A 25,293-nucleotide genomic window follows, 5' to 3' on the forward strand; every position below is an offset into this window, starting at 1 on the left:
GGAACTAATGAATGAAGTTCAAAATGGCGTAACTCGGGGCTAGTTGTGACGTTTTTAAAGAGGCACGTGGTCAGAGTGTCACTACTTGGCCCGGCATGATTTTCAAAGCAGGTATGTATATTTAAGGAACATTGGATGAGATTCTATAACTATTAACATTTGCACTGTATCACGAAGTCCTACAGAAATAGTACCACTTCTTAAAGTAGGGCTTCGAAAATACAAGCACTCCGATAGTAAATGTGTGAAATCTGTCATTCAAACAAGTGTACCTGCAAAAGAAAAAATTGGAGCAAAAAATAAATAAATAAATAAATAAATAACAGGAGGTTGTGATGAACGAATTAGAGAGAAAAAGCAAAACAGAAAGGATATGGAAAAGCCAAACAGTGCATAAAAAATTTAACTTACGTTATTTAAAAGGAATGAAAAAGCAAGAACGGGAAAGTTCTGAAGACTATGAAATTTCCTAGATTCCTTAGAATAATAGAACGTTTTTAGACCTGGGAGGACTTGGTGCAACGTATGACATGCAAACGATGGCTTATTATCAAATGCACAGCATAAAAAAACCTTACTATATTTATATATACTGCAAATCAGACGTTGAAACAAACGATAATAATGAATGATTATAAATATCGGTAAGTATATGGGATTACGCGTTGTGTCGACTCAAAGGTCAATAAGACCAAAGATAAGTGTTGATCTACAATTTATTTTTTTCTCAATCAACATTTTGTTCTAGTGTGTCTAAAAAAAGTTCACAATTGCTAATAATTTAACCATTTTATTTTCATTTAATTTATAATGTTATTAAAAACATGAAAGTGTTTTATTGTGTTAAGAACTTAATAAATGAAAAAAAAAGTCTCATTCTTGATCAAAAATGGCCCATTTAATTGCCTTTTTTACACGATTTGCTGATGTTACAACGTATTTGTATGTGTTATTTATGTGTCACAATGTGCCCCAAGCATGTCACTACTCGCCCCGATACAGGGCAAGTTGTGACAAACTACGAGGTAACGCAAATTCTATTTTATGTTAGGAGAAACGTTAATACATTTGATAATAATTTTATAAATACACTGCTCAAGATGTACCCTAATGATATGAAGCACTAAATGTTTCACATCAGTTCGAATCTTACGCTAATGACAAAAACGTCACTACTAGCCCCAGTCTCCCATACGTAAAAACATTTCGAAAGTATAACAACATTACAAACTTGCATACAATAATATTTTTTGTCTTCTTGGAAAATATTATTCATTTTCGAATACTTTTTGCACATTGCGGTGTCAAACTATTACAATACAGATCTTTTCAATAAAAACACATATGTATGGATAGAAAAAATATGTTTCAGGTAAATTCTCCAGCAAATTCAGCTGAGAAATGAGAAAAACATTACATGAAATATTTTCAAAGTTAAATTTATGGTGTGTCTGGCAAAGTTTTTGACTCGGTGCAATGCTCTGACAACTGCACATGACACACATAAGCAAATTCTGTCTTTTTTTCAGATTATACGATAAAACCAGAGTTTAATAGACAGCCAACTCTTCTTTATTTAATGTTCCAAGACATAATAAAAGTACTACTAGTAAAGAAAACACCACGTAAAACAAGAAACTATCTTTATAGGAAGCAGTAAACCAGACAAGGCTGATACATCAAATTTATAAATCTCATTTATATATAAAAACTCTATAAAAATTGTTAACATTAACTGAATAATAAACAAAAAACATTTTTTCACGCACTCTAATAAAAGAAAATCTATTATGTCATAAGAGAAAGAATAGGGTATAAAATAATATTATTTCGTTTATTACTTTTTCAGGAACAGAACATTGTCTTCTGCAGATCTAGCTTTGTACATCAACGCAATGCTGGTAACTTGCATCGACCCCAGAAATTTTCATGGACATGACCTAGTATCTGAGTTGCGAAAGAGTGTGGAGGAAGAAAAGTTCACAAATCCCTTTGAAATTATCGCGCTATGTAATGCCGGAGATACTATGACTTCCAAAGATGTTGGAAGAATTTTGACAGCTTATAACTCTGAGCACAGACCTTTCTGGATAGGTATCTAAGATGCTACGTTGATAAGTAGAACCATACAATCTTGACAATATTTACATATTTTAGGGGCAGTAAGGAAGCGCAATTGGCGCTGAGTTGAATTTGGTTGCTTTTGATTCGGTTTCACAAAACTATTCCAACTGTAATTCGCGCCAATAACACCTCGCGCCCGTTCACTGAACTCTCTGGAAAAAAATAATAAACATCGTCAAAGCCATAGTTCAACTTATCAGAGCCACACTGCACTGCATTTGTGTAAAACAAACTGAAATAAATATTTACCATTTAGTCATTTATTGGTAATAAGGTGCTAGGTTTCCTTGGAATAGCTTGCCGTGGTACTAGTTTATAGTAAAATATGGTTAGATAACATATCCGGCACCAAGTCCAATCAACCAAATTTCAATCATACTGTAGCCTTTTAAAACAAGCAGGAAACAGAAATGAAGTCTTATTAACCTATTTAAAAGCATATTAAGGAACCACGCGAAGAGTAATAATGGAAAAAAATAAAATAGGTTGCAATTGAAAGCGCATATTGAGACAATTTTTGACTCAAAAATTGTTTTCCTTCGCGTCCCTGTAATCGACATATAAAGTCTTAAAGTCGGCCGAAATTTCAAGAAAAGCGTCAAATTTACATAGCGTGAAATGAAAGGTACCGATTTCTCGCCGACGATTTCCCCATCTGCATGTGGTAGGACGTCCATTTACAAAGCATATGAAAGGTATGTTCCATTTCTCACATTAACTTACTATCAACTATCAAAGGGACCGCTGGCCCTCAAACTATGAGGGACTGCGTGCCAGGCGCCTTGCTTCAGAAGACAACACAATAGATGGTGGTGCCATCTATGGACAGATCGAGAATTTAGAACGATGCTAGGAGCCGAATAACTTTCTGGTCTGGCACAACCCAGAGGTTATTTTTTACTTGGAGGACATTGTGACTACGAGCATATTTAACGTCGCCCAGTCACCATTCATGACTACGGAGGATCTTCGACCAGCGAGGATCGAACCCGAGACCCTCCGGCCCCAAGTCCAATGCCTTGCTGATCAGGCCACCACGGTCCCTCACATTAACTTGCTGGACCTCAGTGGCCGAGTGGTCTAAGCGATTGCTTCACACACTTAAGGCGGTGGGCTCGACTAGCTCCCTCGCTCCGGATGTACTTTTTGATAGGAAAATTCTTTCATGTGTTGTTTATATGTATTCTATACTGAATAGAATAAAATATATCATGCGTAGGGGGTGGCAAGACACTCATATTGTAGTCTTCATCAAAATAAACCTGTGCAATAAGTACCAAAAAGCAAGAAAGAACTAGCTAGACTTAGCTTTTTTATTTTTGGCAGAATATAAGACCTCTAATTTCAATGTCAAGAACACGAGGGTAAATAATTCGTATGCCTAAAATATCTTTTTGCTCTGATCTTTTGATTGCTGATCGATTAGGTTTTTTTTTTTTTTTTTTTCATTTTTACTATCCTATGGATTCATATTTCCCCATTTATTCCCACACTCAAAAGATAACGACATGCTTTGAGTGAATAATAGCTCAAGGGTAAACTTGGTTAGCATGAATTCTTGTTTTTAATATGATCAAGGAAAATGGTGATTTCAAAGCGTGATTTATGTATGATTGTAAAACCATTAAAGCGGTTTAAGAGTACAAATGTATAAAAATTTACAGAGCGTACTACCTCATTCATGTGGCGTATACGCCATAAGATACGTTTCGGAGACGCCTTGTGAATGTGGGACAGAACGCTGTGCATGGCATTCGAAACAACTCGGCTAAAGGAGAAAACTGGAGTGACGATTCGTCATTGTTCAACACGGAAGCTTGCGGTCCTATCAATGGCTGCTCGCTCGTTAATGCTAATTTATTGCCGATATGGTTTTGAACTGTTTATACGGTGTTTTGTCAGAGATTTTGGTGTAAATGATCTTAATTATCAAACAGCATTTTCGCCATTTAGAATTATGGTTTTAACCTTTGGGGCTTATAAATGTAGCGATTGGATCTAGAAACTCAAATACGCACTCTAGAAAGCAGTGTAAAGTAGTAGTAGAATTAGTACAGAATAAATAATAAACAGTAGAAAAATTCAAGGGAAAAAAGTCCTGGGAAGACTTTTATGGACAGGGAGAGACCCGAGACTTTGCATTTCAGGCGTAGCTTACGTCATTAGTACAAAGTCATGTAACTGGCAATGCAGGATGACCGCATCGATTTAGGTTTCCTATCCTATGCCGCGTAACTTTCGGGTATTTTTGTAATGACCAGCAGTAGTCTGCTATTATGTTTTTGTTCTACCTACCTTGGTAGCATTCCATCTGATTTATGTCTTGGAAAAATCTTTTTCCCTTTCCCCTCTGACGGTAATAAGATTTTCAGGAAAAAAGTTCAGATGAAACATCAGGAAGTGAACTTTAAAGCTGAAGCAACATGCTAATTTCTTAAAATTTCAAGTTTTGTTTCTATAATTTGTGGGAACTTGTGATCCTTTTAATTTTTAAAAGTTTATTAACATTTTCTACAAAAAGCGCTGCAAGTTTCCTTTTCAAATTTTGACAAAAACACGGCTTCCATGGGTGTTTTTCGTAAAACCTAAGATTAGGCTCATTATATTCCCAAGATTTAGACAAAAAAATCTAAGATGAATAATTCTTAAAATTGATTTTTTGGGCAATCACGATTGCTTATTGTTCTCACTTGACTGTTTTGATGTGCTATCATTTTATTTTCCCACCAGCACCCTCTGCTGCATCACCATCGACCGGATCCTCACGCTGCTGCTCCTATAGCGAAAGCCGCCTCCAGGTTGCATCCATGTCCTACACACACGCGCATACACACACGCATGTACACACACACACACAAACACATACACACACATACATGCACCTAGACGCACACAAAAACACATACACACACATACATGCACTCACACACACACACAAACACATACACACACATACATACAGACACCAACACATACATACACACCTACACAACTACCCACACACTCACGCCTGCACACGAACACAAACACGCATACACATACCCCCCCACACACAAACACACATACCCCCCACACATAAACACACACGCCTACATACACACACACACTCGTGATTGCAGAAAACATAATTTGAATTCAAGATGTCAAAATTCAAATTAACTTTTTTTTTGTAATTCTTGTTATTTGTAACTGCTCTGCTTCATTAATAATCTTAAAAATGATATTGTAAAAAAATATGACAGTAAATAATGAAATAGATCTTTCAATGATTACTTCTTTGAAACAATTTCCTTTCTTCAAAGTAAGCCTTACATTAATCGTATATAGTGTACATTATTTAAATAACCAATCTTCCAAGTACAGGGTAACCAGTAATTAACGCACTAACGTAAAAAAAAATAATAATAATTTTTCGAAAAGTGCACATTGAAAAAAATTTATTTAAATTCGAAAACAAAGCACAATACTTAGAAATTAGTTTAATGCATGTTCGATTTATATTCCCTCTCTAGCTATAATATGGCGTAAATTAATAGCAAAACTCTGCATCCCTCATTGAAGAGTCGAAGTTTCAATGCTTTCAATAACTGTCTGAACCGCAATTTTGCGGTTTTCGATGTTCCTGGAGGTTTACAGCGTAACCTTTGTCTTTGATATCACTCCACGAAAAGGGATCGCAGGAATTCAGATCGGGGGAATAGGGTGCCCAATCAGTTCTCTTATTTTTCGATTTAGGGTAGCCTAAAGTCTGAATCTGCTCATTAAAGTGCTCTTCAAGCAGATCAAACGCTTCATTGATACGATGAGGTGGTGCGCCGTCTCAGTCGCAAACTTTCTCTGAGTGACAATAAGGCTGTTGTTGTTAAAATAATACGTTCGAACAATGAAAATAAGTTTAAAAACGCTGTATCTCGACATTTTCAGTGAAAAATAAACAACAAAACCCAACTCGATGAGACTACGCAAAATAAAATTAAAATAAAAAAGAAAAAATAAATTAATTTGAATACTGAAATTTTGAATTCAAATTATGTTTTTTCGCAATCACGAACTGCGACAGGACCCTACTCATTGGAGTTATTGTTTCTAGAAACGGCTCCTGTCCCCCCAAGCCTGCCCTTCCTCCTGGGCGGTTACGTGTGCATAGTTGTGTGTGTGTAGGTTTGTGTGTGTGTGTGTGTAGGTTTGTTTGTGTGTGCGTAGGATTGTGTGTGTGTGTAGGCTTGTGTGTGTGCGAGGACCTGTGTGTATGCACGTAGGCGTGTGTGAGTGTATGTGTGTGAAGAAGTCATGTGTTTGTGTGTGTGTGAGCGTGCGTGTGTGTAGGACATGGACGCCTCCGACCAGGAGAAGCGAATAGCTCAGGACCGGGGGACAGCCGCGCCTGCATGGCAGAGGCCGGTGGGCGGTGGTGCTGGTGTACCTGCACCAAAAAAATGGAAAAGGAACCACAACGCCAAGGACGGTCAAATGAAAGCAATAATCAATCGTGATTGCTCAATAAATAAATAAATAAATAAATAAAATCCGCCAGCCCACTGAATCTAACCTTCAAGATTAGATTTGATACGCCTTACAGATTTCGAGAAATTGACATTTCTTTTCAACGCGTTAATTACTGGTCACCCTATGCATTGTCTAAAGGGCAGAACTTTAGACAATGCATAGTTAATGTTATTAAATCTTTTCTGTACAGTAGAGTCCCAAAAACCCGACCTAATTCGGACAAGAAAAGGGTGACGTTCGTGATAATTGCAAGTTATAGGGGCTGTATACTCAACAGTCTTTTTTTCCTGCAGATTTTATTCGTTTTGCCCAAGGTGTGGTCGTATTTTCGATATGTACCCGGGTTATCGAGCATCGAGTTTGCGCGACCCTACTATGTAACCGTTAACTAATTTACACAGTTTTCTGTAAATTTTCTCGTAGATATCCAAGCTCTCTCTGCCATGGCCCTGGTATGTCTCTCACAACAGCCCACCCTAAATGTGGAACAAAGGAATCTACGCGATATGGTTTTAGAACTAAAGAAGCTGCAGCATTTAAATGGAACAGTTGAAAATTTGAGGACTACCGCTGTCGTGCTTCAAGTAAGTTTAATATTATTACTCATGAATAGATCACATGACAATGTTCGATGACATTATAAGACGTTCAAGAAAAGTGGTGGTGTCCGAAAGCAATCACTAAAAGTTACCGCATGATTTTCCGTAACTTAAATGTAAATAAATAACAAAACAAAAGTGTTTGAAATCATTCCAGAAACATAAGTACATTCACAAATTCAAAGATATTCCGCAAAAGTTAATGGATGTACGGTTATGAATATTTGCCATTATATATATAAAAATTTAGCGGAGTGAAATTATTTATTTTTAACCGACTTCAAAAAGGAGGTGGTTATTAGTTCATACCGTATGTATGTTTTTTTTTGTTTGTCCACTCACAGCGTCTCACCTAGTGAACCGATTTTGATGATTCTTTTTTTAATGGATAGGGGATGGCTCAACTTAGGTCCCATTACTTTGTTTGACCATATTTGTTCTATATAAAAAAAGTTATGGGCAAAAAACAGTAAACTTCATGTAATTTCCCTATTAAATGATTAAATATAAAACCCATTGTTATAAAGTTTTGGTGCCATACAACAGTAACATTAATAGTAATTGTAATGATAATTTTGAATGAAGGCTTCTCTGAAGCAAGCATCAAGTTTCTTCAGTGTTATTGCTTTATAGTCGGGGTAAACCTAACCTCGAAGCGAGATAATGCTGTGATTAAGATCTGCTTAGGCCTTCACAATTTTACCAGGTTAAGTTTGTCTCAACTATATTTTAGTAATTTTATCGTTATCAACTATGCCAATAACAGATGATCTGGACTAAGTAAGGAGATACAGGGTTGCATCACAAGCAACTTGTATGCTGTGAAATGTACATTAGTTAGGGAAAACGTAATATTTAAATGGTTATAATTAAATTAACACACTAATGAATCCCACAGAGGAACAAGGGTAATTTTTTAGTGGCAATCGCTTAAAGTTTTAAGGCATGTTTATAATTTTTTTTAGTATAAAGCATTTTTATGAAAAAAATAAGGTGAAGTTTCGTGATGGTAACTCTTACTATTTCTGAAATATTTACCCTAAAAAGAATGAAATAAAAAATTTTGAAAAAAAAAAATAAAATAGAACCGACTTCAAAATTGCTCTAAAAAGTGAAAAATAATTTCATTCTTTAAACACTTTAAACATCGATAATATTTTTAAACATAATTTTTGAAGTTGGCGCAAAAAAGATAGACAAAATCATTCACAACCATAACTCAGCTACAACTATAAATTTAAACGAGCCCAGTTTCTTCTCTACCTTATACATTATGCATTGATAACAGCATATTTTAGTAACGATATAAATGTTTCGTTCCTAACTTTGGGTGTTTTGTGGAAAAAAAAAATGAACGAAGCATTTACACTGGATTTTACTTTTTGTTTTTGCGCCAACTCCAAAAATTATGTTTAAAAATATTATCGATGGTGTTTAAAGGATAAATTTATTTTTCACTTTTTAGAGCAATTTTGAAGTCGGTTCTATTTTTTTTTTTCAAAATTTTTTATTCTCGATCGTAACGGAACAAACACTACAATCTAAAGGAAACTTAATATTGTATTTGGCATTTTCGTACTAAACTTAAGGGGGTACTACATAACTCAGCATCATTTACGCACATTCATTTATTAATTAGAGTGAGAGAGAGCAACAAATAACTCTCTAGTATTATAAATGATTTCAGCCTTACCGTGAAAGGTGTTCCATGTGTAGAAGTCATTTTCAGATTCTGAAAAGCCTTATCGGCTGTTTTTTACTTCTAGAAGAAGTGAATTGAAGGAAAAAAGTTAATTTTAAGGAGATTGCGGGGAAAAAGAAGAGCAAATTAAAGATTTCTTCGATCCAGTGCTGTTATGGTTTCCCTTGTTCAAGATTAAATAAAATAAAAAAAATTGATAGAAGAACATTGAGTAATGTTAGAAAATGACATAAAATAGTGGAGACTCGAAAATAACCTTACTGCAAAATTGAAGGTATAATTTATTTTCTTAAGGTGGTCGCTTTGGAAAGATGTACATGGTTACCATTTGCTCGACGTAAAATTAGCTTTATTAAAGTTGAAGTAACTTAAGGTTCTATCAATTTAAACCCATGTAAGTTGAAATACATTCTTACCTTAAAATTCGAACTGTTTCTCTTTAAAAGCATAACTCCCTCCATACAATGGCGGCTGATCAAAGTAATCTTCAAATACAGGGCCATCTTTTTTGTGATAAAAATTGAAGTTAATTCTACTTTTTGGGGATGGTCTACCCTATGAGCACTGTCCACACTTAGCTAACCTACCTCGTATCCATTTGACTATCTTTAAATCAACAAGAAGTTCCATCCAGAACTAAACGAGCATACTTTCCCGTACATCAATATCGACTTTCTAGTATATGATCAATACTCTCAAAATTAGCTAAAATCGCAAATTATTTCAAACAAATTTTTTTATCATTTTAAGGAATAAAATGCGCCTTGCTCATCTAAAGACTTATACACGTAAAAAATTAATAAACGCAATAATGAAGTAGCCGCACCTTTTAAACAAAGCAAGTAATACATTTCTTTCCATTAAAAAAAATGTTTAACCACTTTCAAAAAGAAAAAAAACATAAGTTCATTAAAATAAACACATCATAACAAAAATAAAATCGTTTGTTTTTTCCCTGTTGCCAAAAAATGATTTTCAAAAGGAATAACTGTACCTTTCAAAATAAATAAAAACGAACTGATGTGTGCATCACATGACTTCCTTTTACACCAATTTAAAGTTGTTTCCCCATTATTGGCAATTTTAATTTGATTCAATAGTTAACTCTTTAAATATTACCAACAATGGCCAAATGGAAACCAGATTTAAAAAAAAAAAATCGCCAAGATTGTCGCCAAGTTGGCGAAAAAACTTGGCGACCAAAAGACTGGCGATATATTGCCAAGTGTCCGCCAAATTATAACAGCACTTGAGTTTACATCGAAATTAACAATGATTTCCCCCCAAAAAGGGGCAAAACCCCATTTAGAAACACCCGAATGCAACCAAAAGGGGATGTGCACAACTAGATCCCTCTAGGGTTCTACGTACCAAATTTCAACTTTCTAGGACATACCGTTCTTGAGTTATGCGACATACATCCGTACGTGCGCACATCCGCACGTACGCACATCCGTACATACGCACATACGTACATACAGACGTCACGAAAAAAGTCGTTGTAATTAACTCGGAAAATGTCTAAATGGATATTTCGTGTGTTTATACGTTCTTAGGCACTTATCCGCGTGTGGTCTTGTTGAAAAAAAAACTCAACATTAATTCGGGAGTGAGCAAAATGGAAAATAAGACTGAATTTTGAGTGAAATTTTTTTCGCGAATACAATACTTCCTTTTTTGTGAAAAGGAAGTAACAATATTGACAATAATCATTTCACAGTAAAAACCATTTCGTCGAAGTCGGAGTTTTATTTTGGACAAAAAAGTCAGATTCGGGAAGAAATTGAATGAAATAAATAATAATTATTTCTCAGTAAAAGTCGGAGTCAATCTCATTTTGGGCTAAAAGAGTCAGATTAGGGAGCCGAAGGTTTTTAATTTAAAGACTCGGAGTTGGAATCGGTCATTTTACCTTTAAGTCCGCAATTCTGCCAATATTTGTGGAGTCGGAGCAGGACTCATTTTGGGATAAAAGAGTCAGATTAGGAGTCGAAATTCCGAGAATCAGAGTCAGTCATTTTTCCTCCTTATATAAATTTTGGCCAACTTTCCGGCACAGGAATCGGAGTCGGAGTCAGAGGCTCCAAAACTCTCGGAATCGGAGTCGGGAGTTGTTCATCAAGAACTATTTCCAACAAAATTTGTTTGAAGTAATTCTGCCTTTACGTTCGGAATATACATGTATATTGACTTTCAGTTTCTCCGTAGACGCTAATTTTAATGTATTTGAACTGATCAAAATTGAACGAAAAAGTGTTCAAATCAGATATTTTTTATACATGTTCTTCATCAAAAACTTTTTACTAACAAGTTTGTTTGAAGCAAATTCGCCTCTAAGTTCAGGATTTATATTTGCCTTGAATTTCCCAGTAGGCTCTAATGTTAAGTTTTTTAAAACTGATCAAAATTAAACAAAATTTGTTCAATTCAAAATATGAACTATGGGAATGAGGCGTCCTTGTCAAGATCTTTCGAACTAACAAAAAAATGTTCGAATTGGACTATTCTCTTTAAAGTTATTAGAGTGAGACAGACAGACAGACCGACAGACATTTCCCCCCATCTCAATACCCTACTTTACAATTTTTAATTTTTCGACATTTATTAAATTATTTTTTTTATTTGTAACATTTTTTTTGTTTGTTTTTCGCGACGTTTTTGAGATGCATTAAGCCTTCGTTCATGCTTTTTTCTTCTTTAGTTGACTTTTACCAGGAAAGTAGGCTAAAATGTATTCACTTCGAAAAAAACCTGTATGTACGTAGCTATGTTAACATATGTTCCATTTTAATAAAGAGCTAATTTTCTAACAAAAGGCGTAGATGAATCCTATAGTCCCTAAAATCCAATACGCAAATCATTTAAATTCTGCCAAAACCCCTTTTGGAGCGGGCGTTTTCATTTTGTTCTAATTGTAGTGTATTCTTTAATTTCATTATCTTTTTTATGTGGAATGGATATTTAAAGTACTTCACTATTTGCAATTAGCATATAAATTATATTCATTTTTGGGGGGTAGAAAGCTTTCATTTATTTCAAATTGTAATGTGTTAAATGATTTTTATTTTGTTGATGAAGAGGAATTTTCTTTTTCTTTTAATAGTATGGTACATTTGGAATGGAACGTTTTTTTTAAATGGGGGATAATTTTTATTTTTCCAATTTTCGTCTTGTACTACAGTAATCCCTCGTTTTACGCGGGGGTTACGTTCCTCGGAAATGCCACATAAATCAAAACCACGTGAATTGAGACATAATACTAGTGTTAAAATAGGGGTTAGGTTCCATAGATTAAAAAAGAAAATACTTCATTCTAAGGTAAATGCACCAGTAGTAGCCACTTTAAGGTTTATATTTTAAAAATAAGGATTCTAGGGGTCCCAGTGGATTCAAACTTGCAGGAGGTAGACCTCAGGATATAGTGTAGTGGGCAGTTCCAGGAGGAGTAGGTAGAGCATCATGGAAAATTGTTATCAACTATTTAATACGGTCGCCTGCATTGTCGATGTTTTTTCAGCTTTCTTCTAACGCTTCTCCGTAACGAGGTATATAAACATTGTGTTGTATTATGAATAGAACAAGGCTCAAAAATAATATTTTTGGAGCTGTAACCATGTTATGAAATATGAAAGATCATGTTTGTAACGTTTTCAACTCGAAATAGTTGCTTTTTTTGACTGACAGTTTACCTGGCCACTACTGGTACCAAAAAAGTTGGGAAATTCAAAAGTGGCCACCGAGTGGCCACTACTGAATCAGGAAGGTTTTTCATAAATCAACTCAATTTTCTTTTTAATAGGTTGTAATCTCTTTACATAAAAGCCTGCCTCATTTCTGACATAATATTGTTGTGTGATCTAGTAGTGGCCACCCGGTGGCCACTTCTAAACAACAATATGGCCACTACTGACTCGTGTACATTATATAATGGCTACTGATGGATCAAATTTGAGGTTTGAAAAAAATTGGACAAATTGACATTGTAACATTTTTAAAACATGGGAGGATTAAGGAAGAGAAGGGCTATAATATGCTCATTGAGTTTCAAATATGGTAATTGATAGTGTAGGCCCACAGTTTAGAAAAGCCACAAAAATATGCTTCACTGTGGCGATTGCTAGTGCGTTTAACTCTTCTATGGACAGGCCCGGATTACTCAACAGGCCATCCCCAAGACCCATACGTCCTGGCCTAGGGGCGCATATCACGGGGGGGGGGGAATTATTAAATAGCTTGTTGGTTAAAGAAAAAAAAAAAAACAGGAATTTGGCGCGCTAGTGCAAAAAGAGGAGAAACATTCTACCAGAACCGAGAGAGAGATTGCAACCTGCTTGCTGAGCAGGTAAAAAAATGAAGAGGGAAGGGCATAACGCTTGATCGAAGTTATCCCTTTTCTAAACAAACCAGATAATTTATAATTTCTTAGATGTAAGCAATCATTTTTTGAAAATACAGATTTTTTTAAGGTAAAACACTTATTAGAAATTAGTCACACACAGTAAAATTAGAAAAGGCCATGATATATGAAATTCCCAGTTATAACTTGTTTATGGAACAATTTTTCTCTTTGGTAGCCTAAATTATGTCAGTAAGTATGTGTTTTGCAATTTATAATCTATTGATTCATATTTATTTAAGACTGCTAATAGTCAGGGACGCCCAAAATTCAAATTTTAGGGAAGGGGGAAATTATCAGTTTACCGGATAAAACTTCAAAGCTTACCGAATAAATAAAAGGAGTATGGTACTACTAGTAGTTTTCTGAACTATCTATGGCTAGCAATAATTTAGTAGTAACTAAAATTATGTTTAAAATAAATAGCATAAATATTCAGAAAAAAAAAATATTCAAGTACTTAAAAAATAATTTACCAGACAATACCATATATTTACCGCCAAAATTTTGTGATAGGTTACAAATTTTGTAAAATTTCCGAATTTGTCAAATATGCAACATTTACGGACTTTTTAAAAATTTTACCCTCGAAAATTCCCTGATTTCTGTATTTCATCGATGTACAAAACGTCCGTAATTAATTCTTTAGACCAATTTTATTTACCAAAACCTTCATTAACTTAAAACATAGCTGAGAATTAATGATAATTTTTATGAGTCTCTTGAATCAATGATGACTTAAAATTTTTGCATCGAATGCGATCGGCAAAATTAGAAGTCTAAATAAAAGTCCTCAACTACACAGTAAGACATATAAGGAGGACTAAAAATAGTGCAAAATACATAAATGTCCAATAGGTAAAATCACAAGGAAAAGAAAAATGAGCGAGTATTAATGAAGCAGATGCAATCGGATTTAGAAATGTGTGAAAAATTGGGATTAACACGTAATAGCGCAAAAAATGGCCAAGATGCGTAAGTTTAAGCTAATGTGCAGAATTCAATAAATATGCATGTTCTTGAACTCAAAATCCATGACCAATTGTCAATTTCCATGATTTTTGAGCACTTTTTGCCGAAAATCATGATTTTCCATGACCGTTTTGGATCACAGCCGAAATCCATGACTTTCTAGGTGCATGGACACCCTGCCTTTAGTAGTATTGAAAACTTATGCTACCAATTTCCTATGTCCATTGATATAACTTGGTAAGTTGTACGAAACAAATTGTCCTAGAATTGCATTGAATTCTGTACTTACTATTTTCTTATGAGCTAGTAGTACCCGCACGGCTTTGCCCGTAGTAGAAAAATTAAAAGGTCTTTTTGGTTCGCCTATGTATTTACAAATAATGTATGGTGACTTTCTCGCCAATTGGCTTGCCCATGTTACGGTTCCACGTTATGATAACTTGGTAATTTACTCGTCCATCTTATAATTTTGCTCAGGAAAATGTTCTTAAAATTGGAATAGAAAACGAACAAAATCGAATTTTCGAAAAATCGCTTCGAGGTGCACACCCCCATGCTACAAACTAACTTTGTGCTAAATTTCATGAAAATCGGCCGAACGGTCTAGGCGCTATGCTCGTCACAGACATCTAGACAGACAGAGATCCAGATATACAGGCAGACAGACTTTCAGCTTTTTTATTAGTGGTACCCGCACGGCTTTGCCCGTAATAGAAAAATTAAAAGGTCTTTTGGTTCGCTTGTATATTTACACAAATAATGTATGGTGAATTTTCTCGCCAATTGGCTTGTACCCTTGTTGCGGTTCCACGTTATGATAATTTCGTATCTCGCCAATTGGCTTGTGCCCATGTTACGGTTCAACGTTATCATAATTTCGTAATTTACTCGTCCATCTTATGATAGTTCTGTTCTTAAAATTTTAATAGAAAAAGAACCGCATCGAATTTTCGAAAAATCGCTTCGAGGTACTCCTCTATGCTACAAACTAACTTTGTGCCAAATTTCATGAAAATCGGCCGGACGGTCTAGGCGCTATGTGCGTCACACAGATCCAGACATCCTACAGACATCCTCCGGACGGAGAGACTTTCAGCTTTATTATTAGTAAAGAAGATGATTTCTTAGTGATAATAATTATTCAGTTCATACTTACCAAAGTTCATATGTAGAATACTTATATAAGTACGTTCATTTTCTTTTACTTTATTTTTTACATTAGCGTACAAAAAATACAAATTACAAATTTTCTATTAAAAACTTTTTATTTTATCCTAAGTACGTACGCACTTTGAAGAAAGAAATGTACAATAAAAATGTGATCAATATATTGGTACTTAATGTAACTATCATACTGAATCAATTTTATCCATCAGTCATTTGAACTTAAAGTGAGTAATGTGAATTCTAAGGAAAGGATGTCAGATGGCCACTACTGACTCATTCATGTGGCCACTACTGAAAATCTCAGATTTTGGAGTGGCCACTATTGGTTCAAATTTGAAGTTTGGGAAAAAATGGATAAAAAATTGAAAAAATTGAAATTCTGGCATTTTTAGAACATGGGACGAGTCAGGAATAGTTGGGCTATAATACGTTCATTGAGCTAAAAAATTGGAATTAATATTGTAGACCCACAGTTTAAAAAAGACATAAAATATGCTTAACTGTGGCCACTACTAGTGCATTACCTTAGTGATGACTAATTATATAGTAAGTTTAATGTGTACTTGTATCGATTTCTATGCACAACACGCCAAAATGCATAAAGAAAACTCAAATTAATTTAGTGTTTATAAAAATGAGCTGGCTATGATAGTCTTTTGGCAGCCAAGAATATTTCTCTGTAGTTCTTTGCAAAGCATTCACGCATCCATCATTCCATCATCATTTCCATGACACAATCTTCCTTCCATGGTAGATTCTTCCTTTACTAACAAATCAGAAAGATCATTTTTATTGTCAAGGAATGGCTCAAAAATTTCCATGTTAACGTTTTTGGTTCAGTGTCATCGATGTCGGTATCCTCGTTGCTTTTGTCCTCCTTTGTCACCAGGGTTGCCAGACTTAGGAACAGTAAATACGGGACAGGCTTCTAGGAGTGAAAAAGGGGGAGGGGATATTTTTGAGGTTGAGATCATAGACTAATAATAAGAGTAGACCGAGCTATGGCAACCCTTTTGCTGCTCATAAACCAAACCATGTGACTGGTGGATATCCTAGCAACAGCGGGCGTTAATCGTAGCAGACGATCAACGCCAGCGCAAATAAAATAAATAGAATTGATGGAACACGGAAGAATGATCTTTTATGGAGTCCTATTTGTAAATTTGTTATTCTAAGTTGTAAATATTTTGCTAATATAGTGAGTTTTTCGTTTAGATAGTATTGTGCATTTTCTTTAGTCAATTTCAATAACTCTCTAAGCAATAAAAGATGCAAGCGACCAAGAAGAATCGGCAAACGGTAAGATTTTTACCTACAGTTTCAATTTAAGATACCGATTAGTACATTTTTGCGTTAACGCAAAACGTTTACGCCATTTCGTTCACGCCAACGCTGACAGCTCCAAATGAAATAAAAATTACCGAAAACTGATCAAAAACTATTACTAATGTCGAAATAATGCATAACTAAAAGAAAAACAGTTCAATCTCTGCACCTGGAAGTTTTTTTTAATGAAAACACATTGTTTTAAAATACATGTCGAGTGCCAAACTATAGATAATGCTGCCATCTAGCAACCATGCTGCCAAAGTCTTCGCCAAGCCCTTCCACTAGTCACATGATACATCTATGAACAAATTTTCTTTATCAGCAAGAATGAGAAAGCTCGGTCTACTCTTATTATTAGTCTATGGTTGAGATCAATTACTGGATATGGTGAATTTTTAAGGGGTGCTTTCCGGACGTATAACGTCTCTTCATGATAAATCTGTAAAATTCATTAGTAACAAAGCATTAAACCTTACAAAATGTCGTCGATCAAAGTATAAAAAATGTTTTCATTGCGATTGACGACGCATGCGCAGAGACATATCTCCAACATTAGTCAATGAGCAAAGAGGAAGCAATCATTTAGCTCCTCATGGTCTGCCGCCAAAACAAAAACCAAATTAAAACGAAAATAATTTTTGCATTTGCTACCACGTGATTTTGTTATTGCTCTTTATTTCACACTTGTGTGGTAACGGCACGGCTTTGCCCGTAGTAGAAAATTAAAAGGTCATTTGGTTCGCCTGTATATTTACAAATAATGGATGATGCATTTCTCGCCAATTTGCTATATTAATTTGCTCGCCCATGTTACGGTTCCACGGTATGATAATTTGGCAGTTTACTCGTCCACGTTACAATAATTTGCTTGGCAAAACATTCTTAAAATTGGAATAGAAGAAGAACAAAATCGAATTTTCGAAAAATTGCTATAAATTAATTTTGTACCAAATTTCATGAAAATTGGCCGAACGGTCTAGGCGCAATGCGCGTCAGAAAGCCGAACAAAGAGAGATCCAGATATCCAGACAGAGATACTTTCAGCTTTATTATTAGTAAAGATTTTTTGTATTACTTATTTTTTTTCACCTAAAATAGTGTCTCGTTTTGTTAAATATTGTTATTAAATAGAATACGGGACTTTAGCCGTACCGTGTGGAAGTTCCCCGGGACGCGGGACAATTTTTCAAAACACGGGACTGTCCCTTGAAATCTGGGACGTCTGGCAACCCTGAATTTGTCACTCCTAAAAGCTTTTCTTCCAGTGAGTTCTGAATTGTGTGTGTATAATGACTTTACTTCTGAAAAGAGCTCTGGAGCTGATTACATAAAATGTCTCTAGTGGCTTAAGCTCGATTATTAGCATTTCGAAATGCAGTTTATTACGTGTAATCTGAAATTTTTAAGAGTTTGGATATTGATAGAGGGGAATATTTTATTTATTTATTTATTTATTTATTTATTTGCATTGCCGCATTCGCGTAAAACCGAAACTCACATCCGCGTAAAACTAGTATGTTGTGGCCATCACGAAGCTTTCTTCTATATTTTTCCTTTTTCTGATCCCTCCCCATGCTTGACGAGAAAGCAATATTCCTAACAAAAACAAAATTACACATGCAAAAACTTGACGACCATCCCAATGTCTGAATTATTGTAAAAACAAAACAAAGAGCGAAAATTGAAAGTTACTTTAAAAGCCTTACTTGAATTAATTACAAATATTTTATTTAATAACAAACATAAGATGGCAACAGTTAAAAATTTTAAATCATTGAGATAATATTTCCGATCATTTCCATACAATTAAAATCACGAGAAATACGCAGACGACAATCTATTACGATTTATCTTTCTTATTGTTGCATTAATAAAGCTATTTTTATTCGCAAAAAGAAAAAAAAAATCAACACCTCTTGGCGCGATTGGAGTCAAAATTGAACCAAAGCCTGTTTACGTATGGATTCACATATATTCCAAATTTCAACCAGAACGTAGCATTACTTCTTGAGATAGGGCACTGACAATGGAAAAAAAGAACGGGCGATTGCGCTCCCCCCTTTTTAGCTGTTGACACCAAAATAAAATCAGCTCTTATACCCACTAAGGACTACTTGTCAAAAATTTTTTGTTTGATTCCGTTCGTTATTTCTTGAGATACAGCAGTCACAATTGACGACAAAAAAACGTTCTATAACTCAACCCCCGTTTGAGCTATTGACACCAAAATTGAATGAACACCTGCTCCTGTTAGGAGCAATATATGGACCAAATTTTGTTTGATTCCGCCAGTTACTTCCTGAGGAATAGAAAGCACGCGTAACTCAAAAAACGTCCCATTGCTCCACCCCCCTTGGAGGAATTCGCGCCAAAAACCAATGGGCACAAGTTCACATAGGGGCACATATGTGTACCAAATTTCGTTCAATTTCATGCGGTAGTTTTTGCTGTAGAGCGGCCACAAAAAACTGGTCACACACAGACGTGACACACATACACACACACATACACACACACATACACACACACACACATACATACACACATACACACAGACAGACAGACATTTTTCAAAAATAGTCGAAATGAACTCAGCACACCTCAAAACGTTCGAATCCGTCAAAATTCGAAATTCGAAAATTTGCACGAATCCAATACTTTCTTCTATATATTAGATATAGAAGAAAGTAATAAAATAAAGGTGTCAAATCTTAAACCGCGCATAATCGAAACCGCGTAAAATAAACCCGCTTGAAACGAAGATCTACTGTATATGTAATACGTATTTTATTAAGTTACTTGTAGGGAATATTTTGTTCTGTTTGTAATGCATTTTTAAATTTTTTTTTTGATCATTGAGCAAGACGTTATTAGCTATAATTGTAATGGATATTTCAGTTTTAAACTCTTCCTTTTCGCTGGAGGCGGGGAGGGGTAGAGGTTTTCTTTCCTCTATCCTTTACACTTTCTTCAATGCCATGGCATAAGGTGTCTTAAATGCAATTAAAACTTTATCAAACATCCCTTTTGTTTATTTCTCAGTTTCTAAAATGCATGCTTAAATTTTCATTGCTAAAGGTCCTGAATGCAGTCAAAAATTTTGGTTCAGATTTTGATTACGAAGCCGCCATAGAAGCGATTTTACAACAACAGAAAGATGATGGATCCTTCCCAAATTTCCTGGATTCTTATTATATCCTGCCAGCCCTCAGCAACAACAGTCTCGTCAGCATCAATACCAGTCATTGCCAGAACTCGCAAATTACAGGTAAAAATACTTGTTTTAATCTTAAACCTGTAAGTCAAAAGAAAGGATTACGATCAGTTTGAAAGATATTTCGGCTGAACTACTTTCTTATCCGTTGGAATCTGAGAAAATCTGTTAGTTCTTCAAGCCAGGAAATCACACGATAATGTAATAATGAAAACTAAATAAATAAATAAACAAAGATAAATTAGTAGCATTTGAAAGAGTATATTAAAACATGTTACTGGGATGCAAAAAAAAAAAATCCCTCGTGGCGCCGCAATTGATATAGGATAAATGCTCCAGTAGTCGCCCAGTCTCCAGTAGTCGGCCACAAGGACATACAACTGCTTATAAATATTATGTGTAGAACTCAAAATCGGATATGATGCATTTCCCCATTCCTTTACCTATTCCCAATTACTATACAATAACAGTTGAATTGTGGGTACTTTTTCTTAAGTGGTAACGAGTTTTATTTTAAAAGATGTGCCCGTCATCCTAGTTTGCGATTCTGCTTTTTTTTTGTTAAGAATACACATCTTCTTTAAATGTTGAGTGCCCATCATTTTTTTCATTCTACTGAAAATTTAATTTTACTTTTGCTTTAATAGAGGGTATAACATAATGTTTCAATGAAAAAAAAAAACTCCTTCTTAGACTCAATTCTTTTTAAAGGGGTGTCCGACCACTGGGTATTGAATTCTATTTCACTTCCAGTAGTCGGCCATGGCAGTTCAACCACTGGTTTTATGCTGTTTGGTTGATATACCCAGGAGTCGGATACGTTCTTAATGTGGATTTTCTAATTTTCATCAAATATTAAAGTAGTTAAATTAAAGTACTTAAATTCAGCAACAACTGGGCTACGTTGAGTAAAAATTCCCTTTCTAACGTTATTTCTTCTAAAGAAATGTTCAAATTTTCTGTCCCAACTTTTTTTGAGAAAAAGATTCATTTCGGCATTTTATTTCTTCTAATCTTGATTTTAATTTGAAATTCTCGAAAACAGATTTTGTAAGTTCAGTCTATCGTTGCATTTGGAATATAAGTTCTAATCGTCAACTTGTCATTACCAAATGGTGATTTATCGTTTTTCGTTGATGAAATTGATAAAACAAATGATTCGATTTCAATTGGTATTTATTCGGCAATTAATAAACATTCTAATTGTAAGGAATTAAGATGTGATACTTCAATAGCTACGCTAACTCAAGACGTTATTTCAATGAGTTAAAACCGTGGTTATTCTTTCTATTGCTCATTATTCTAAACTATTTGCTTCACCAAAGGTTCAAAAAGCCTATATTTTATTACGGCTAAATATTTCAAACATTGGCACCACTTCCTATTATCGTAAGACGGTACAACTTTGTGCCAAGGGGGCAACAATGGGCCCCTGTTGTCATGGCAAAGATTTAGCTCTCTAGTGACCTCTTTTTCAATCTTACGAGCTCCAAACAAAAATCATCAGGTAGTGTAACCAATTAGGTAGTTAAAGACGCTTTATCAGAGATTGCCATTGTTTTTGTTTTCCTTTGAAAACTTAGTCGTTCTTAGTACGTAATTCGACTGACTCGTGGAAGAGCCAAAAGTCTTCTTTGGGAAGACCTCTTATACTGTTTTCAAAGATCTGGTCAGTTCAGAGATGCGTTATTAATTTGTCAGTTATGAATTAAGCCGCTTGTTGACTTAAAATGCTTCATAGTTTTTAAAAGCTCTCATCATTTATCGAAAATGGGAATGTTGGGGTACAACAATGGACCACTTATTTTTCATGGTTTTTAGTGGCTTGGAGCTTCATTTTGTTCTCTGTAGGGATGCTGTCGTCATATTTTGTGTTATTTATTGTAAATAATGGCAGGAAAAGACAGAAGAAAGCTTATGGGTCTCCCTATCGACCGTACTCATAGGAGTTTTTGAAGAAGGTACTAACTGAAATCCGTACCAAATACAAACTGAGATAATTTTTAAAAATTATTTATTTTGATGAAATTTGGAATAAGAAATGTGATTTCGCATTTTAGTTTTCAATTTTTTTAAAAAAAACCTTGTTTAAAATTTGTCTAGACTTACGTATTTTCTGAAAACTAAGTATAGGTACCTCGCCTTCAGTTAGTGAGATTTTTCTAGTTTTCAAATGCTTCTATGTCAGAACGTAAGCAAATAATAAAGAACGTTACCTACGTTTACCATGTAGAACTTTATTAATCACTCTGACGACAACTGATGATTAAGTCTTAAAAATTGAAAAAAAAGGTTAATGATGGACTAAAAAATTTTTAAATCCAGTTTCAAGCCGAGGACAATGTGTAGTCTCAGACAACAATCGGCGAGATCAAGTTTTAAATGTGTTTCCTAGGTTCAAATGAGGTGGCCCATAGTTGTACCTAGTAGGGGTACAACTATGGGCCGCGGAGAAAACATTCCATTTCCTCTTCTTTCCAACTTAGATTTTCTTTTTAACATTTCATTCGAAAGACTAGATGTATAGCTACCATTGCTAAAGTCCTCAAATTTCTAAATCAAAAATGTACACGGAATTTTCATTGAAAACATCGAAAAGTGGCCCATAGTTGGAACATTTTACCGTACTGATTTCTATATGCAAATATTTAATTCCTTGGGTTTTTCTCTTCTAGGAAATCAAAATTTATTTCTTGTTTAATATAATGACTTTCCTTCAAAATTGCATTACGTAGCTACAAATTCCATTTTAGTTTATTCATCGCGTACTAATATTCCTGTTGAAAGCTGTTATATTATCTTCGTGATCCCCCCCCCCCCACCATCTCATTTTTCAATTTCAATTTACCTACATATATTTCCTTCATATATTCCCCCCCCCCCCCGGCAACTGACCCCTCTAGAATTTCAAAGCATTTTTGCTTGTATTCTGATGTTTTTTCCTATAAAATGCATTGAATGCCTGTACTTTGCCCTCCCCTCTCCCCGGAAAATCTTGAAAATAAGGACCTAGCTACATTTTCATCTTACTCCAGTTTTTTCACAACGAAGTGCCTTTGTTTTCTTATGATAAATTTTGGTTTAGATGTGACTTTGATTGCTAATCTTTTTAATAAACGGAATTTTACTTGTATTGTTTTGAGGTGAAATTATTTACAAAACTATAATTTCAATTTTATGTTCCGTATGTTGAAGTTTCGTTCTAATGAACATAAAGACCAGTCAAGTGTCAATCATATCGATCAATACTTCGCTTTTTATCTTCTTCTTCATCAGCACAACAGCCTGGTGCAGGCCAAGGCTTTCTCCGTCTGCTTCCTCCAGGCGGTAGGACACGTTGCCAGGTTTCTCCATCTGTTCACTCCCAAAATTTCTAGGTCCTTCTCACCACTATCCAGCCACCTTGTTGCTGGTCTTCCCCTTCTCCTTGTACCCTCAATCTTCGAAAAAGTTAGCTTTTTAATCGGATCCAGATCTGCACGCCTAAATACGTGCCCCAGCCATCTGATTCTATTGGCTATTAATAGCTTTTTATCTATCAACTCTTTTGTTCCGTCTTTATATTAGCATAAACAGTTAATACAAAATCCTTTTTGCACCTAGGCGGGGGGGGGGGGGATCCAAATTCTCATGTTGAAAGTTTTCAAACTTCATTTCCCAAAACAAATCCGGTTTAACTCGGGTCTTTTTCATTCATCAAATTTTTACTTTCGCCCAATATATGATATAATTTTAGTTATGCAGAACAGGGGTTCTCAACCTTTCAGGCTCTACCCTCCCCCCTTTAAAGACTGACATGAGGTCACACTCCTCCCCCCCTCTCCCTTACGAGCTTAATACAAACAGTACAATAGGAAACTGTAGCTCATACTGAAAATTATTTTTAAATAAAAAAGAACCGACTTCAAAAAACAAACAGGAACTGAAAAGTAAAAAATAATGGATTTTTACCCAAACGTATAAATCAAATTTATTTTACAATTCCTGTACAAAAATCAACTAAACTAAACACCCAATTATAAATTAAACACTGATTTTTATTACCGTACGATGAATTATTTTAACACCTAACTAATTATATACGATTTCTTAATTTTTAATAACCTTTTGAAGTCGAGGCCTCCTAATGTAACTGAGTAGGTTTAGATTTAAAGACCAATTTCGCGTTTAGTTAAATTAGTGTTCAACTCACGTGGGTTGTCAGTTAAGTTAGGTAGTAGTTTATAGGAGGTTTATAGGTTTAATAATTTTTTTTATTTGAAAATAATTTATTTTTTGCTTTTTAGTGGTGTAAATATAAAATAAGTACGTAGGGTAGAGTATGTGATTCACTCTTTAAGTACATCTCGAGTGAGAAAGCACAGGAGTCTGAAAACAGCTAAGATGAACAAAATAGAGAAAGAAAAAGAGCACAGTGTCTCGGAGACTTCCGAAGACTGTGAAAAAATCTTTTTTCAAATGCGCAATTATTTACAAAGAAAATTGTCTTCATCATTAGTTTGACTTTATCAAAGTATGCTTTCTGAAAACAATTTACGAGTCACTAAAAAACAACCTAAATCGCTTTTGACTTTACCCATAGAATTTGAAGAGTTTTCTTGATTTTTCAAGGATTCCAGCTTCAGATACACTGATTTGATTACCGTGGGATCACCTGGGAAGTATATACCTTTTCAAACGAGAGAAAAAAAAAGGATTTTCCAAATTGGTCTACGCGTGTTTGAGTTTTATAGGGGTTAAAAAAAGAAAAATTCTTAATGCGCATAACATTTTATACAATTGGCATTAAAAACTGATCTTTGTTCCTCTACAGGATTTATTTGTGCGTGTCAATGATTTTCCTAACTATTTTATGTTTAACAATAATACGGGTCACGTAACTCGTGAAAAAAATCACATTTCTCCTTATTAGGCCCCGTTATAGATCAATACCACACTAGAAACAGAGTATCGACTGTGATGTTGTATATATGAAGATCAAAATACTACTAGGACAATGATATTAAATGAACTTCATGTTTGCTTCAGAGGAGTCTTTATTCAAAAATTGCGATATGACTACGAATGATTAATCCAGGGGAAATAGTTAGGGAGGAGAGTACTGCCCCAAAGGAAGAGCTCCCGTAAAAAGGAAAAATACCCCTCAAAACACCCTCCCTCGCTCATAGGGGGCACCCCTGACTAATATTAATGTTTTATGGTACTTTCTTTAACACTGAGTAAAGAAAGTACCTTTGTTTTATGGGGGGCACTTTCTTTAACAATGGATTTTATATTTAATCGT

At 34.8% G+C, this 25,293-nt stretch overlaps 1 protein-coding gene across 1 annotated transcript in view; it reads left to right on the top strand.

Annotated features, from left to right (window-relative positions):
- The window catches only part of LOC129216868 (uncharacterized protein CG3556-like), an 80,381-nt gene that overhangs the window by 38,174 nt on the left and 16,914 nt on the right, over positions 1–25,293 (top strand). The window contains exons 5-7 of the mRNA XM_054851083.1: positions 1,850–2,094; positions 7,054–7,214; positions 19,874–20,063. Of these exons, the coding sequence (XP_054707058.1) occupies positions 1,850–2,094; positions 7,054–7,214; positions 19,874–20,063 (596 nt within the window). The remainder of the gene's footprint in view (positions 1–1,849; positions 2,095–7,053; positions 7,215–19,873; positions 20,064–25,293) is intronic.

This window comes from Uloborus diversus, chromosome 2, assembly GCF_026930045.1.
Source record: "Uloborus diversus isolate 005 chromosome 2, Udiv.v.3.1, whole genome shotgun sequence".
In the NCBI taxonomy this organism is placed as follows: domain Eukaryota; kingdom Metazoa; phylum Arthropoda; class Arachnida; order Araneae; family Uloboridae; genus Uloborus; species Uloborus diversus.